At 35.2% G+C, this 18,648-nt stretch overlaps 1 protein-coding gene across 1 annotated transcript in view; it reads right to left on the bottom strand.

The window, feature by feature from the left end:
- LOC129247286 (uncharacterized) overlaps positions 1 to 18,648 on the bottom strand; it is a 236,754-nt gene that overhangs the window by 59,347 nt on the left and 158,759 nt on the right. Inside the window, exon 6 of the mRNA XM_054886346.1 lies at positions 15,078 to 15,272. Coding sequence (XP_054742321.1) covers positions 15,078 to 15,272 — 195 coding nt within the window. The remainder of the gene's footprint in view (positions 1 to 15,077; positions 15,273 to 18,648) is intronic.

Genomic DNA, 18,648 nt, shown 5'->3' with positions numbered 1-18,648 from the left:
ACTTACGATAGGTGGTTTTGTGGTCACATGAGGAGGGTCGAATGTCTCTTGGCAAACAATTGAAGAACGAATTGTGGAGAGCTTACTTAGGCACTAAACTATTGATTATCAGGCTCAGAGCCCCACATAACTATTTCTGTGAGAGTGTCAGATTAAGACGTAGAATTCGTTCACCAATTCCTGTACGAATGAATGATAATGGGGAACAGTTTCTTTGTGGATTTGAATATATTAAAAATTAGTATTTAAAATAATGGGATAATTTAAGAATGCAATGTTTGGAAATATGTGAAATGAAACAAAACAAAAAATTTAAATAAAGGCAAACTGAAATAAAACAAAAATAAATAAAAATCAAATCAAAATCAAAAAAAAAAAAAAAAAAAAATCAAGAAACTTAAGAAAAATTGAAAAAAATTGAGATAACAAAAAAAGATAACTCAATTTCTCAAAAACAAGAAATTCTGTTACACAAAAGATTAAATTAAATTAAATTAAATTAAATTAAATTAAGCTAATTAAAAAATAATAGAAAAATAATTACATTAAAATGAGCTAAGTGAAGTAAAATAGAATAATTAAAACAAATTAGAAACAAACATGATAGAAATAAAAATAAAAAAATTAAACGGATCGATTGAACTCAAATTATATTCAATTAAACAAAGATACGACCAAATTCAAATAAAATAGGTCAAAATTAAATAAAGTTTTTTTTTTGGCAAAACAAAAAACAAATCAAACAAAAAAAGTTATATAGAATAAAATAAATCAGATCTATTGAAAGAAAACAAAATTAAATTATTTCAAACTAACTTTAAAATTTTTAAAATTTAGGCCATTAAAAGAATTATTTAAAATAGTATGAAAAATGTTAAAAAAATTATACGGAATAAAATAAATAAGATGAATTGAATTTAAATTAAATTAAATCAAATAAAAATTAAATTTACAAAAACAAATAAAAGGTAAATAAGACAAAAGTTAATTGAATAAATACACAAACAACAAATCAAACCAAAAAATTATGTAGAATGAAAATAAATCAGATCATCTGAAATAAAATCAAATAAAAATTAAATCGAAAAACTCAAATAAAGAGAAATAAAATAATTTTAAAAATAAAATATAATTAAAGGAATAAAATGTAAAATTAAATTAAGTTACAAAAAAAAAGAATTTATTATTTTTAAATTTAGTTAAATAAATCTACTAAAAGAGGAATAAAAAATTTATAAAAATACAATAAAAAAAATGTAAAAATTTAAAAATTATTTAGAATAGAATAAACCGGATCAATTGAGTTAAATAAAGATAAAAAGTTAGATTAAAGAGAAATAAAATAATTATGAAAACAAAACGATTATATATTATAGAAGGATATTAGAATGAGGTCAATTTAAAATATAATAAAATTAAGTATAGACAAACTGATCGGAGGTGGCGAGTGAAAACTGCTTGCGTTACGACCAGACAAATCTGGCCATCTTACAATCTGAAACAGACAAAAACCCTTATAATCTTTCGAAACACGAACTAAGGCATATAATATCTCTTATCACCGGCCACTGCCTTTTGGGCACTCACGCACGTCGGCTCGGGGTTCCTCAAAACGACCTGTGCAGATACTGCGAGGACGAAGATGAGGAAGTATCGAGCAGACATTTGCTGTGTAGTTGTCCCGGTCTAGCCAGAAGTCGACTCGCTCTTCTAGGCTCTCCAACAATTGAAAATCTTTCACTATTCTTGGACCTGAAAATCGAATCTCTCATTAAATTCTCGAAGCGAATTAATATCTTGGACCAAAATCTATAGTAAAAATCTCGGTTAGGTGGGGAAATCATATAATATAATGTGCTTTACGACAACACAACGGACCCAACTTGCGGTCTATGTGGCATTCCGCAAGTTGGGTATTTGGAATAAAATAAATCATATCAATTTAAATTAAATAAAGCCAAGAAAGAACTCAAATAAGAAAGTACCTATAAAAATATAATAAAAAACATAAAAATATTTCTACAATAAAATTAACTAGGTCAATTAAAATAAAATTAAATAAAGACAAAAAAAAAAAAAAACAAATAAAAGAGAAATAAAATAATTACAAGAAAAAAAATGTATATACACAATAAATCAATTAAAATAAAATAAAACTAAATTAAATGAAGACAAATAAATTAAACAAAAGGAAAACAAAACAAATCAAATATAACACTAAAATAAAGTTAATAAAAACAAAATATATGAAATTTAATTAATTAAATTTACAAAAACGAAAATTAAAAAAAAAACATAAAAAACGTAAATAAAATTAATGAAATTAATAAAATGTATTAAATATTTCAAGTAGTTTTTAGTTTAGTCTTTATTTTAATTAAGATCTTCCTTTTATTTCCACCATCAAATTTTAGTACCCGCAAGTATTTCTTTGCTGCAGTGACTCAATTATTAAAACATTACTGAGCATTTTAGTTTTTTCACAATTTATGGCGAAGTGCTGAAATAAAATATTGCAATCAAATGAATGAAATTAAGTGGAAATAAAACCTTGTTTGAGTTCGCGTGTTTGTGTGAGTGTGAAATGTAGAGATTGCACTTGCATCTGCTGCCTAGTTTTAGGCGTAAAGACTTAAACGTATTATAATTAAAAGCTAATCCTTGAAAATTCTACAGCAGCCACTTGCCATAGCATAATGCAGAACTTTTTCCCACAAACTTTTATGGGCGCAGCTGTTCATGTCTGTAAATGTAAGCCATAAACAAAAACAACAGGCTCTTCGGAGTTTGAAGAACAGGTACCGAGCCTAAAAAGTTCGCCAGCGTTGTGTTGCATTTGCTCATTATGCACTTCAATTCAATGCTAAAGCATTTTAAAGCAAACCAGAGTTTACATGCATCAATGCGTTCATCAATAAAACAATGCGAACAAAAGGCAGAAAAGGCCAGAAGTGCACTCATCAGTACTCGTGCGTGTACCAGCTAACCGAGCAATTAAACTAAAATTTTGCTTAATGTGAAGCAAATATTTGTAATGCGAAAAAATAAAACAAAGGAAAGAAAAGCAACCAAGCCAAAAAATTTTCATTTGGTATTTTTACTGTAAACACAAGTCCGCCTGCAGAATATTTCTTTATATGTATATGTGAGTGATGTGTGTAGACAAGTGCAGAAGCAAGTTGCGCTAGAAAGTATGCAGCACTGCCGAGTATGTTGTTGCACGGAGTTTTACACAACTTACCGCTAATACCAACAAAAAAAAGAGTAAGTAAACAAAAAGAGTGGAAAACATTTTCCGAAGTTAAGTAAAATGTTGCTGCAATTATGCGTTTACAGTCAGGCAAAATTTCTGCAAAAGCGCATTTTTTTCCGCTAAATTGTCGATCCCTAAACTGGCGAAAACTATGCCGCAACGCTACTTGAGTAGTCATGTAAAACTGAAGTACTTCGCTTACTTTGCGGCCACATTTGACTACTGACAACTAAACGCAGCGTGTATTTGTATTTGTGTGTATATCCTATGTACTACGGGAACATTGTTTTGTATATCTGCAGAGTAAATACTTACATACATTTGAGAGCCTGCGCTTACCAGCTTCAAACTTAAATTAAACTACATTAATTTCAATCCACTTGAGCGCAACATAAATACTTAGCCAACATACCACTCGGAAATTACTGGTGCCCAAACTACGTGTAAATTCGCTAGTGAAGAGTACGCCACGCTTAAGTCTGAAGCAGCGGAGTGCACGTGGAAAAAAGTGGGGCAGAATTTAAAATTGCATAACAAATTGGAAAAAGAGATACCCTAATTTTTTTTGTATTTATTAAAATTCCATCAAAAAAATGGATAAAGTGGATAATTTTTTGTATGAATTACTTCAAAGAACCGGCAGGAGGGGTTACCTGCGATGTCCCTGACACCGGTCCTGTCCGTCAACAGAATAAACTGGGCAATCGAGAGCTTTTCCCCTTTCAAATCTCCAGGTATCATCCCAGTAATGCTTCAGAAGACTAAAACCTTGGTGGTTTCCGCTCTTCAAAAGATCTTCTCGGCGTGTATCTCGCTGAACCACGTTCCTGCTAGCTGGAAGAAAGTCAAGGTGGTCTTCATTACTAAGGAAGGAGAGACCACGTCCTGGACAAGAACTTCAGACTTATAAGTCTTACCTCCTTTATTCTCAAGGTGTTTGAAAGAGTGATCGACTATCACATCACTATCACTTTCTCCAGCCCAACACGCTTACCTGAAAGGGAAATCTACCGAGTCAGCCTTACATGAGGTAATAGGGACCGTAGAGAAATCTCTGGACGGAAAACAATTCACTTTGGCGGCCTTTATAGACATAGAGGGCGCCTTTAATAATATTACGTCCGAGTCAATTGTCACTGCTCTAAATAGGCTAGGGGTGCAAATACCTTTCTACCTCTGGATCTTGTCCCTGCCTGGCGGTAGAGAAATAAATGATGTGGCAGGAGGGGCTAGAATCACTAGATTCTTACATAGGAGTACACCGCAGGGCGGCGTCCTCTCGCCTCTCCTTTGGCTAGTAGCTGTGAATGAAGCTTTAACTCGCTTAAACAAGGGTTTACCCAACCCCAATGTAGCATATGCCGATGACTTGGCTCTAATGGTCTCAGGTCCCTTCCCATCAGTAATGGCGGAAATTTTGGAAGGTGCTCTGGCCTCAGTAGATGGGAGAACGGAGTTGATGCTATTCACCAGAAAATACACGACTTAACAACCAGTGTCTTACTCTTTTATCGGAAGTCAAGTATCTTGGTGTAATACTTCACCCCAAGCTCCACTGAAGCTGCACATAGAAAATTGAGTTAAAAAGGCCAGTATAGCCTTCTACGCCTGCAAATCTATGTTCGGTAAAAAATGGGGTCTCAAGCCACGTGCCGTACTTTGGACTTCATGTGTGGGCATCACTGGTGCTTGTAGAACATGACCCACTGCTGCACTCAACGTCATTCTGCATTTACTTGCTGTGGATCTGCAGGTTAAATCCATTGCGGCTCATTAGGTTGAAGGAAATATGCCATTGGAGACAACTTCCTGTAGGACATAGTAGCATCTTGAAGCAGATCTCCCCTTCTTTCTCTGTGCTTTGAGGGTTATGCTAGGGCTATCTTTCCGAGCAGGAAAGATTAGATAGAGGGGAGAGTCGGTACGGGTATGGATGCCTCTGTTTTCACTAACGGATCCAAAATGGAGTCTGGAGTCGGAGCGGGGGTTTACTCTAAATCAGTCAGCATTTCGGTCTCCTTTAAACTGCCGGACACAAGCAGCGTTTTTCAAGCAGGGGTCTTCGCGATCCTGCAGGCATGCAAAAAGCTTCGGGATCGCTGTTGGGAGGGAGAAATTAATATTTTTTCCGGTAGTCAAGCTGAGATCAAGGCCCTGTCGTCGCCGTATTGCAGCTCTCTTCTCGTGAACTCCTGTAAGGAACTCAAACGTCTCGCACGTGCAGGAAACATTTCCCTTATCTGGGTTCCTGGGCACAGGAATATAGAGGGAAATGAATTTGCCGATGAGCTTGCCAGGAAGGGGTCGGCAGAACCGGTCCCAGTTGTCCCCTTCTCAGACATCGGTGTCCCCTTGGCCGTCGTGAAAGGGAAACTACACAATTTCTTTCTAAAAAAAAGCGCAAGACAAATGGAGGTCCGTCTCATCGTGTGCAATTTCGAAAACACTATGGCCTCAATACGTTAGAAACAGAACGCTTAAGGTGATGGGAAACCCCCGCCATTCAATTGCCGAACTAATTGCGGCGTTCACTAGTCACTGGGAGACCGGAACCCATGCGGAGCAGCTTGGAATTGCGTACAACCCCTATTGCAGAAGCTGTGGGGATCCTGCAGAGAAAGAGACTGTGTAACACTTTCTCTGCAAATGTCCGGCGCTTGAGATTCATTGGCGTGCCTTTTAACAGGTAGTGGTCCACATTATGGTATCAAAACGGCACGTAAGTGCTACTTGGAGTGTGCCTGGGGTACTCTTGCCATCTTACCTACCTACCTACTTCAAAGTTAGTTTGGGTGGCGTTATTGCTGAGCAGAACTACGCAAAAAAAAGTAGGAAAGGTTTTTGTTCTCAGTAGAAATCAAATTACTTTGAGTGCCATTTTTAAAGCTTTCTAGCCGCTTAAACAATTTTAGTCGAGTATAGTCTTTTGCTGATGGGCATCAATTAGCCACACCTTTTCCTATTCAGAAGGATTTTTCCATTTTCCTTGCCACTGCATGTAAATACCACATCGAACACTATCAATTCACATCACATTATCTATCTAAGGCAACATATGTTGATGTAAAGCGCATGCATTTTTTCTTTCGGAATATTCTTTCTGTCGATTGCTCTAAAATCCACCTCATGGTATGACATAAAAGCAAGATTTTTGCTCCTTGCATGAAGACTCCCAGCCCGATTGCGTTTAGCCCAAAATAGCGTTTGCTGGCATTTTCACACATATTTTCCCCATTGACCTGCTTGAGGACGTTATCTTCAAATTCAAGAACTGTTATTCTGCCTATCTCCAAGTACGAAAATTTTGAACACAACATTTTGATCAATCGGAACTATTCCTAAAGGATTTAAAAAGAGAATCTAGTTTAAAATAGAAAAGTAAGTAACTTTGATTTTTTTCTTAAACAATAATAAATATTTCGCTTTACATCTTAGCACAATCACCATTAGGTTTACTTGTATCAATCTAATATTGCATTAATATAGGGTGATCAATTAAGAGGAGTTTTTTTCATTTGCGTTTTTTTTACAGATCGCGCGCGAGTTGTGGCAAACTGTCATCGTGGATTTGTTGAACAGTGTTTGGCATTTCATCATGGAAAGACTCACACCGCAACAACGTCTACAAATTGTTCAACTGTATTATGAAAATCAGCGTTCTGTGACAAATGTTTTTCGTGCGCTTAGACCGCATTATGGTCAACATAATCGGCCTGCTTAAACACTATTCGACATAACTACCATCAACAAATTTGAATCCGAATATTCATTGGTGGATAATTCTCGACCGAATAGACCACGTCCAGCAAGAAGCATTGAGAATATAGCGGTTATAGTGTTATTCACGACATACCAGTCGAAATGCTCGAACGAGTGATTGAAAATTGGACCTTCAGAATGGACCACCTTAAGCGTAGTTGCGGCCAACATTTGAATGAAGTCATATTCAAAAAGTAAATGTCAAAGAATGTCCTTTCAAATGATAAATAAAGGTTTTGAACATAATTTACATTTTTGTTTTTTTTTAACTATTGAAAAAAGCACCTCATGATTGATCACCCTATATTTAGCTGACGACAAGATTTGCTCGCATTGAATACCGTTTGGCAAGGGCTCACGGCGGTTGCTGCGAAAATTGGTTCAAGTGCGAGCAGAAGCGTATTGATCATCACAAACATTATTTTAGGACAAAAAAATTTTAAGCATAAATATTTACCTCTCTCTCAAACCTTAAGTGGCAACCCTCGAATCAGATTGACATCATTACGGCATTTGAATATATGCTCACTCAGTGATTTCCTCATGCTTGGCGCAAAACGAACGGAATTTTAATCCATTTTTATAGGATTTGGATTTGGTTCTGTCATATAAGAAATAATTAATTCTAAAACGAACCGGAGGAAAATGGGGTCTTGCAATGCTAATATTAGAGAAAAAATCGTATATGGGTGGTTAAGTTTTAAGGGCCGGTGTTGATTTTGAATAAAATACAATTTTTTTAAGGAATTATTATCATTTCTCTTTATTATGATTGAGCTTCCATGCCGTTAATGTGCCGAATTATCTTATCCTTTAGCTCTTGAATTGTTGCTGGCTTATGGACGTACACCTTTTCTTTCAAATAACCCCAAAGAAAGAAGTCCAACGGTGTCGTTGACGTTTAGGTGTGGTTCACATTCCACATCGGCCCTTGAAATTTAATCACCCTTTATAATGAAAAAAATTGTATGTGGCAAACCCAAGTTTACTTGCTCATTTTGTACAGAGTTGAGCACATTTTTAATTTAATCACGCTAGCTTTGAGAAAATATTCAAACGAAGTTCCCCACTTGACCCAATCTACAACTAGATCATTTAGCTTTTATTTCAATTACCCGTCTGAAGTTGTAGAAATGTAGCTGGAGACTCATTTCAAATTCGAGACACCCTCAAACTGTATCTTCTAAGTTTTCTTACTAAGAAAAAATCGCTTCTTAATGTTTCACTGTGCACTGCACCATCAGTCAGTGCTCAGTCTCCACTTAGATGCTCTGCCAAGGAATGCTGCTTAACACAAACACTTCATCTACACCACCCCGGTCGTCCACTAAAGAATGCATCTTTAGATTGCCGCCATGTTTTCTACAGTTGATCATTCGCCACGTAAACTATTTGCAAAATACTTTTAAATACCGCGCAGCAGTTTGACTTGCACTCATTGCACACAAGTCGCCTCCCTCCCCTTACATCTGGTTATTACCGGCTGGAGTTTTGTTTTGCCTGCACACGCAGTATCTGTATTGCTCAAATGAATATGCTTTCACTTAAGAGAACATTAGCGTACAGGGGCTGAGTGCAGGTAATAAGTAAATACACTTTTGGTAATGACTGAAGCAAGGAAGGAAATCTAGTATTTTTTAAAAGTAGGCACTTAAGAATAGAATATCCAACTGAGGGCTGGGAAATACTTTTGCTTAAAGAATGAAAAAAGAACTAAAATCGAGAACGGAGTACTAAATTAACTCAAAAATGTAAAAACTGAATGGATCATTCGAAACTTTCAGTTGCTTTTAGTATACATCGTTCGAGGGCTTCTTGAATTCAGCAAATTGATCGACTTTTCTTAAAATAAGAAAATTTCTTTTTAGTTTATTACGGTTCCGATCAGAACTTGGTAATATCCCCTTATCATATCAAAAATCAGGTCCAATATTCTCCCATTTAAGGAATACTAATAAATCCTGAATTTAAAGGTCTGAGATGTTTCAGCTGGAGAAATTCAGTTGCCAACCTCACTCAGAACTCACAGAGCTAATATGAAAAATGATAAATTTTAAGTATCTAGAATTCTTAACGTTTTTTTTTTCTCAGTATTTTCAACTTGATTTGAAAAGCCGTAAATAAATAGAGCGAAATTTGTCTAAGGCTGGCGCAAAAACGAGACCAGTTCCACTGTTCGAGCGCTTTGGCACAAAAAATTGTGTTGACGAAAACAAAGTTTAAGTTGTTTGTACCACCTAAATTTAGGATTCATGCGGAGTTCTTACGAGAAGTTCTTTCAAAAATGTTTGCATCGACGTCAATTGATGCGTTAGCAGCTTGACGGTGCTTTGTTTCAAGTCAATACCGCTTCAGGGGATAAATGTGGATAATTTCATTCTTTTTTTAGGTTTATATATTAATTAATCAACAAATAAGATGCTTACAGACCAAAGGCCTTATGACAACAGTATTTCAGTTAACTTCCTAAAAGTAGACTAAGAGTAAGAAAAATCAAAATCAGGTAACTTCCTAAAAGTTGACTTAGAGTGAGAAAAATTAAAGTCTAAGGAAGAAGAATAAGCATTTAATTGAGCTAGCGTCCTTCTAAAAGAAGCATTCATCCTATAAACAGATTTATCAGTATCCACATCCAACAATTTATTACAAAGGAAAATACGTAAGAGAACACTAAAATGCATTTTTTTGACCAGATACGGACAATCTATGTAGTCTGCACAAATATGTAAGACAAAACACACCGACAACAGAACATGACTAGACTCTAAGGATATGAGAGTTATTAGGTAGCAATGAGAGCGATAGGACGGAATGGGATCACTGAATTTCATCGAGCGCAAAGCAAAACGCACAAAAGCTCTTTGAACAGACTCTAAGATGGTGTTCGAGATACCAGGTATGTGCCCATTGATTAGTTCCCAGAAATTATAAGGACTTTGATGTGCTATGGGGCAATAGATAACCCGCATTGCGCATGTATCACGAAATAAGCTTTCATATCTACCTGCATAAGTGCAACTAAGGATTGTACCGAAAAGAAATTGCATACATTGATTAGCTAATAAAGTAAAGAATATTGTTATTCATTTTATACGGAGTTAAGTAAAATTTTTTCCCAATTTTATTATTAATTTTTTAGTGCGTTAAGAAAAATTGTGTTTTAAATTTTTTTATTTATTTTTAGTGACGTAAGTAAAAAAAATATGGAATATGTTGTTTTATTGGGAGTAATAAACACACAATACGATTTATCTAGAAATAGAAACTTTATTATTAATATCGAACTAAGTTCATAACAAGTAATTGCACGCGGTCGACTAACCTAGAAATAGAAAAATCAACAATTAAAGGTTTTTACTCCTATTGCTTTTGTAGATCGACCATCTGCTTTGAATTCACAAACTTGACTCATCGCATAAACAAGTGCAATCTCCTCAATTATCGTTCTCTTCTCTGTGTAGTATACTAAGCTTATATTAGTGTATACATGTGAGCGGCAGCACTCACAACAGTACGCAAAGCTTACAAATATTTTGTCAATTTCTGCTGAACTTTTCCTTTTCTTCCACTTTTGGGATCGTACCGCTTGTTTTGAGTCACGTTTTTATTAACTCTTTAAGATTACCAGCAATTTACCTATCCCTCTTAAAATTTTGTTTCACAATAGCCCAATATCTCTCTATTGGTCTCAATACTGGCGTGTTTAGTGAGTTCTATTATTTTGCTCTATATCTGACTGTTGCTCTTCTTCAATAATGCACAGGAGCTAAGTTGGACCAACGTCATGCTGAAATATTGTGTTTTTTATAAAATGGAATAAGGCGGTGATTAGGGCACTCTTTTTGGTAAATTCCGACCGATTCTAGATTCTAGACCATTTGTCTAGAAGTACAAAGAGCCTGCCATATGGATATTTTTTCTGAATTTTTGCTCTTTTATGCATCATACCTACTCATCCACTGTACTACTTTCTCTCTTATTTAGTGCTGTGGACCAAGTAATGATCTATAGCCAATTTTGACGTAAGTTTCATCACTAATCACAATGCGCTCAAAAGAGACCCGAAACAATCGGTCCACAGAAGAAATAACATGAGAAAGGAACCGATGAGAGAAATAATATGAAAGTGATGAAAAAAAATAATTCATATGGTTATTCAAATGGTACTACCAAAGTTGCATTCAAACACCTTTTTTTATAATTGGGCTCACATCCAGAACTTCTCCTGCGCGTTTTGATGTTGTTCCGAAAATGAAGGGGCCTGCAGTTTTAAGCCGATTGGGAATGGCAGATGATTTTTATCAAACACCGACTTTGCTAATAATTTGAATTTGAAAGTGGGCAGTTTCTTTTCGGTGCAATCCTCATATGAGTGACTTTACTTCAAGATGGCAGATCTAATAGGTATCAGTTCTCAAAAACATGGATAATTAGCCGTTCTTTACTCCCCATTGCCTTGGTATCATCTCGCACAGTTGAAAACGCAACGGGTCCAAAAGCCAGTACACGTCTAAAAATTTGCGCAATCTGTAATTTCAATTATCAGGAGCCTTTTTCTCTTAAGAATTCATATTGATCTACCTCTCACACCCTGTATCTATAGGCAAGCGCACTGCCTTTATGATTCAAGCACTCGCACATTCCCAACTGCTGCTTACATATTTAGCTAAATACTTGATGCAATGCTAGTTTTGTTTTAGCAAAATATGCAAGACATTCACAGAAAGCATTCGCTAATTCCTCTTTTTTGCTCTCAATGATGAAGTAACTACTCGAAAATGATAAAATAACTAGGAGGCAAAGTTTATGATGATAACGAGCAAACTAAGTAGCGACGCCGGTGAAGATGATTTAGCTGAGAAAATATGTTTTATACTTCCGAAGAAGAAATTACCGAACCAACCACAGCGCTAGCAAGCATCCAGTGATGGAGAAGCAACTGTAGCTTTGAATATGTTTTATAAGTGCACTTACATACATACAAACGTGCTTATATGGAAATGTAGACACGCGTGGGCATAGGCATGCATTCTGCAACATGAAGTAGTGGAGAAGTATTTCCGCAATTACACAGCTTCCAGTAACTTCTTAGGATATGCAGCTGCATTACACTAACGAAAGTTTATACTTGCGAGCAAATAATTCACACCTTAAGGCTAAATATGCAATTTTCTGCAGCCGGTTTTAGTCACACATTCACTCGCTTGCATAAGTATAGAGATGTCTCATGAAATATAGGGACGATATTCAATATGACTGAGTTATTCTCAAGCAAATATCTACTTCAAGAATTTGTACAGTTTAGCTATTGAATTTTGTTTTGGACGAAAGATTGTGCAGAGTCAATATAATTCACTTCGTTTAGGCCATTGATCATAATTGAGCTATTTACAGATTTGTTACTATTCTTGCTTTAACAAATTTTTTGTTTTAATTTCCCCATAACAAAATACCTAAAATATCTTCACTAATTTTGGAAAGTTTGGTAGCCGCTCATTGCTTGAAATTATTTTGTAAGGCTATGGATGTTATAATGGAAGGAACTGAGAATTAAATTTTTGCAATACTTTTTTATTTAGCTTGGAAATCATTCAAGAAAAATATTCGAAAATGTGGAAAATATGCCATAATTTGACACAAATTTTTCTTTATGTGCATATTGGGACTTTTACACGATGTAGAACGTCCAGAGTGTTTAGCACCCAATTTGCTACGTGGATGCCAAATAGTATATATTTTCTGAACGAAATAGTCCCTAAATTAATTATTTTTTATTGCTAATGGTCAATATTTGGAAAAGTATTATCATAAGGATCCTCCTGACCTCATTACTCCCTATAAGAAAATCACACCGAACCTCAACACCTTATTGGGCTATGACTAAGACCTGCCTTGAAATTATTTTTGTAGAAATTATTTCATGAAAGGAAGGGCACACTACATTGCAGTTAAAAGTATCTCGCATATAAAAAATGGTTCATATTCTCAGCTGAATCAGCCACTGAGCGATTTGTTCTTGTGCTCGTTGGAAACAGAAAGCTGTTCTTCAAGTGAGTACTCCATCGTTGAAGGTCGGTCCAGCTGGATGAGGCATCTAAACGATCTTTAAAAAGAGACACATCGTTGTTAGTAGTAAATAACGCCCAGGCGGAACCTGTTTTTTTCTTTCCTCTTTTATATTTCTCAAGTAGACAGAGGTACAGTTTTACACTATAGAACAACGCGTTAAAGTTATTGAAGCTTATTATGAAAATGATCGATCTTTAAGAACAAAATTCAGCAAAATCCTTAATTTTTTTTGGTGGAAATAATTATCTGAATGAGTCAACAATTCAAAGGTTGGTGAAACATTTCAAGAGACTGGTTGTCTCGAGTATAAAAAAAGTACTGACAAACCGGAGTGCGGTTTTTTGAAAAGTAAAGTCTATGTGAATAAGCTAACAAAGATTGCAAAGCTCAAACACAGCATTCGGATCGAGATTGCTGCACTCAATGAGACATGCTCATGGTGGGCATTTGAATGATATAACTTTTCATTTACGTACTTTTACTATCTATATAGTTGTTAACAGCCGTACTTTGAATGAAAATTGTGAAACCTGCAAGAATCTAAATTTCTAAATTTTTTTTTGTTTTGAAACAACATCTAGACACGCGTTTTAATTTTCGTTTATTTGTCTGTGCACACTTTCTAATTGCCTCACAAGTGAGATCCGCCGTCTCTTTAATATTAGGCGCCTCTACCGTTTCCTTTATTCAGTACTTTGTACGATAAAGCATTCTTAACAAGGAACATCATCTTGAGATGCCAGTATTCTGGGTTAGGTTGGACGAAAGAAAGGTCAATTTGATTAATTTAATTTTTTTTATTATGGTGTGTATGTTGTTAGCACATGTTAAAATCTTAAAAATACACGGCTGGTTAAAATTACACCCAGCGCTACCTAGGCTTGAATTTGTTTGAATTCCGGTTTCACAACGGGTGTTTTCCTAATACCGATTCAGTTCCCCATTTTTCATTCTTTCTCAATCTCATCGCGCTTTTGACCTTTCTTAAGGGGTTACATGGGTTTCGTGGGTTCAAAAAATCGATGTTTTTTGTCTTACAACATCTCTTTTTATTGTCTACAACATCTCAAGAATATTCTGCTAAATTTTCAAGTCGGTCCGAATAATAGTTTCGGAGATACAGCCTTTGGAAGGCGTGCGCTCCAAGGCACTTTTATTGTTACTCAAAACTTTACACGCGTTTTTCTCGGAACCGTGTTTTCAAAGTCGGTTGTCAAATTTTCTCGAAAACTACTCAACCGATCTTGATGCCATTTTACACACGTGTTCGAGATATAATTTACTCGTGCATGGACGAAGCATTTTTTTCAATTACAACAATTAAAAAAAAAAACAAAATGTCAAGCAAACTTGGCCGAAATTTAGTTTTTTTGGAAAAATATCTGCCAAAATTCCAAGTTTTACTCTTTTTTCTTTCCTTCGTTCAAGCACGAGTTTATGGTCTTAACGAAAACACTTATTTTTGTTTTTTCATTTTCAATGATCCTGTCAGGAGTTATGCTGACAACGCGGACGCACCTTTATTTTCGAGGGGTCACCGGAAATGACGTCACATTGGAGAAGTTTTAATTTTGTTTTTTGGAAATTTCAGAAATTATTCTTTAAATATGTATCTATAAGACAGAAAAAAATTTGAATTGAATAAATACAGAGAAAAAAAATATTGGAAATAGGCCTTTTTTTACCCGACGAAACCCATGTAACCCCTTAAGCTTCCAAAGATCTTCAATATTAATTGTGATCTCCATATATTAATCCTTTTTTAGTAGATCTATTGTTCTCATATATTCCTTTGCTGACTCATTTCTGAAATAATCACTACGAAATTGAATCCTGTACGGAATAACGAAGGTAAAAAGTGTGTGTACCGCGAGTAGTTCATAGCTTACTACGACCAGTTCCATATATGCTTTAAGCTTACTTGGGAGTAAAGTTTGAGAGATAAGGAGTGAGAGAGTATTTGACTCTTCCACGCAAATTGTTAATATTTACTTACCCAATGACAGTTTTTCTCCCGAATCTGGTGGTAGCGTAAAACCCAACAGCGCCATTGATGCGATCAGTACGCAAGGTATAATCAAATTAAAAAAATAATACAGCGTACGACGCCGGATGATGATGGCAAATGTGATGTCGATGTACGGTTCGGGGCAGCAGTTGTAGTAAATCTCGTTACGTTTGCCTGGAACACCTGCGAGATGGGTTGAATGGAAATGGAATTAGTAAAAATTACCTACATGACAAAAGTAAGTGGAAAATTGCAATTCAGTTGATGAAATACTATTTATAAATGCATTTAGTTGCAATGGAATTATTCAATGAAAGAGAAAAACAAAAACGTATGGAAATTGTTTTAAAAAATATGACTGCTGGATTAATGACTCGAGCGAGTAATACAAACAAAGCAAGAGAGACGTGAAATGTAGCGTATGTAAATAGTTAATTTATTATTGATTTAAATTTAAAAATTGATAAATGGTAAGTAGAAAATGTAACTGTAATGAAAGCTAGCATACTCGTGAAATAATGTTATGCGGACCGAAGTGAAAAGCGAAGCGAAGTGAATGTTAGCGAACGAGTGAGTGAATGCTAAGAGCGTTAAACTTTGTTTGTGTGTGTGTGTGTGTGAATATTTGAAATGATATATTTGTATATGATTATATTTGTTGTTAATGCAAAAATCCAATAATGGTTTTATGAGTAGTGATTTGTGGTTAACTTTTGCATGCTTGAAATGTAAACGAAATCTGAGTAAAAAACGTATGATTTCTAAAAAATATAGGTAAATGGTAAGTGAATATTCCTTAGCAAACTATCTCTAATACACTGCACTGCATTACTTAACTCATTTCACTTTGTTCATGTGTGTGTGTGTTCGTGCATATTTCAGTATTGTGATTTATTTGCTCAAGAAATGGTTGGATTTGCATGAATGGTTGGCTATTTGTTAGGATTGTTTAATCAAGTGTGCATATTGTATGTAAATAATTTATATCTTAGGTAATGAAAAATCATAAATTCATATTTTGTACTTTGATCTATAAATAGCGTAAATGGCATGTCAAAAGCGTATTGATATTCATTACTTGCTATCGAACTTATTTACATTCTAAATACAGAAACAATGCAAAATAAATTGTAGCCAAAAATTTGCTATAAATTCTCATTTGAAATGTTTTGCAAATATTTTATAAAAGAGAATGTGAAAATATACTAAAAATATATATTAGTATTTATACCAAAATTTGTGTTTTAATTGAGAATTATGAGCATGAGGACGGATTGAAAAATATGAAAATTAATTATTATCTCTCTATAACTAAAATCTCATTAATTTACCTTTTCCTTATATTGCCTGAACCCTTTCGGATCTGTTGGGACACATACGTCCCAGCAAAAGTTTTCTTATAACTATAGTCTAAATTTTCCATTAAAACTCATTGAAAACTGTCCCGTCTATACCAGAGGGTAGGTTCAGGTAACGGTTCTGTGTTTTTTTATGCTAAAGTAGTAAACAAACGCCGCTTCTAAACGTGACTGTTCTTGAATCAATTTCAGTGAAAATAAATGTAAAAAATAGTAGATTTTACTAAAACTAAGTTCGAATTGGATCACCGTAACTGGGTAAGTTAATTAATGTAGCATTATTTCAGTTTCTAAGTCTTATTTCGATTATTTTTATTCATGGGATCTATGTGTCCCGTTAGGTTTATTTATTGGTATAAATATGTCCCGTTTAGAGCTTGTCGACATTCTATAACCTTTCGAAATTTTTAACATATTTAATCATAAACCTGTTTTAGAAAAACCTTGAAATATGTCGAGAAAATTAAATGGAGCTTGCTTATTTACACAACACAGTGCACAAACGAGCTCCTCGAGCTATTGCGTAAATCTCCGAAGTATCGTTCGTTGAAGCGTACCGATATCGGTGAAATCCAAGTTGTTATCGGGTGTACACTTATCATGTCATATATGCGTCTACCTGAGATGAGGCACTACTGGTCCAAACATAAAGCAATGGGAAACGAAGCTATAAAATCGGCAATTGCTCGCGATCGCTTTTTAACTATTTCTTCGAAAATGTATTTCTCGTCTCCGGAAAAACCTGTTGGTGCTAGCAAAACATATTATGTAGATGATATGGTAAAATGTTTGAAAAGCCTGTTCCAAGCAGCTCGCGCCGGCAGCTCTTATCAAAGCATTGACGAATCAATGACAAAATTCAAAGAGCTTTCATCTCTGAAGCAGTAAACCAACAAAGAGAGGTATACAAATGTGGATGCGCTGCGATTCCCTGACAGGTTATTGTTATGACTGTGGAAAAGAAGAAGGGCCTACTATTGGAACGCTAGGCGAACGAGTAGTTAACCTTGGTAAGCACCATACGGGAAGCAGATGTCACATTATGTTTTGATTGCTTTTTTATAAGCGTTAACCTTTTACAAAGTTTAGCCTTTCCTCCGCTTGGAACTTGTATGGCAAATAGGAAAAATTTGCCAAAGATAACACAAAAATTGAAAAAAAGGTAAAGCAGGTGTTCAGGAGCAGCAGCTCTGGACTAATGTACACGAAATGGCTGGATACAAAAGAAGTTCGCCTCCTAAGCAGCTGTCACGATGATGAAATGACAACCATAGGAAAAAGGTAGAGGGATGGCTAAATAATACCTTCACCATGTCCTAGGATGATACAGTTTTATCGTGAAATTATGTGAGGAGTCGATAGAGCAGATCAAATGGCCGGCTTATATGATTTGAACTGAAAATCCAATAAGTGGTGGAAGAAAGTTTTTTATCGACTTTTGATGATGTCCGGTGTGAATTCATGGATTTTATATTCAGAGCTACGTCGTCAAAAGATGCCATTGATTGATTTTGTAATAATTTTGGCAGAAGAGCTGATAGCCGAAGGTCAGAAAACGGCCGCCAATATTCGCAGTGGAAGGTCTCGTTACATTTCCAAAAAGAAAAAGACTTATGGAAAGTTCGCTACTCATCTACCAATCGAAGGAAGCGCAAGACGACGATGCGCTGGCTGTCGACTCAAAAATGTTGAAAGGCGTACTAAAACAATATGTGAAGAATGTGAATTTCCACTATGCAACAATTGTTTCACTTCTTATCATAAGCGTTGATTGCTATAATATCTGAACGAAATATAATTTCACTTAATTTTTGTTCAAAATGAAATATAATTGCACTTAATTTTTTTTCCAAAATAAATGAAATACATAATTTTAGTTGATGCGAAACATCCAACTTATTATTTGGTATTTATTTATTAGTATGATATAGAGACCTAATGGGACTTAAAGATGCCGCTCAAAACACCTAATGGAACACATATATCCCACCCCCCTAGAACCCATGCGGTGTGGTGGGTGAATTCCTTTTCAGATTTTCTAATTTCAGAGCCTGCACTGAAGCTAGACATATCACTAAACTCGAAATGTTCCCGGTGGTTGTTACCCGGTCCGAAATGGTTAAGCAGATGGCATTTTCTATAAGAATAAAGTATTAAAACTGAATTTGGTGCTAAACATTTTGTACTAAACGGCTTCTGTA

Source organism: Anastrepha obliqua, chromosome 5, assembly GCF_027943255.1.
Source record: "Anastrepha obliqua isolate idAnaObli1 chromosome 5, idAnaObli1_1.0, whole genome shotgun sequence".
Taxonomy (NCBI): Eukaryota; Metazoa; Arthropoda; class Insecta; order Diptera; family Tephritidae; genus Anastrepha; species Anastrepha obliqua.
Note: the sequence above shows the minus strand (reverse complement) of the source record. Positions and strands in the feature narration are given on the sequence as shown.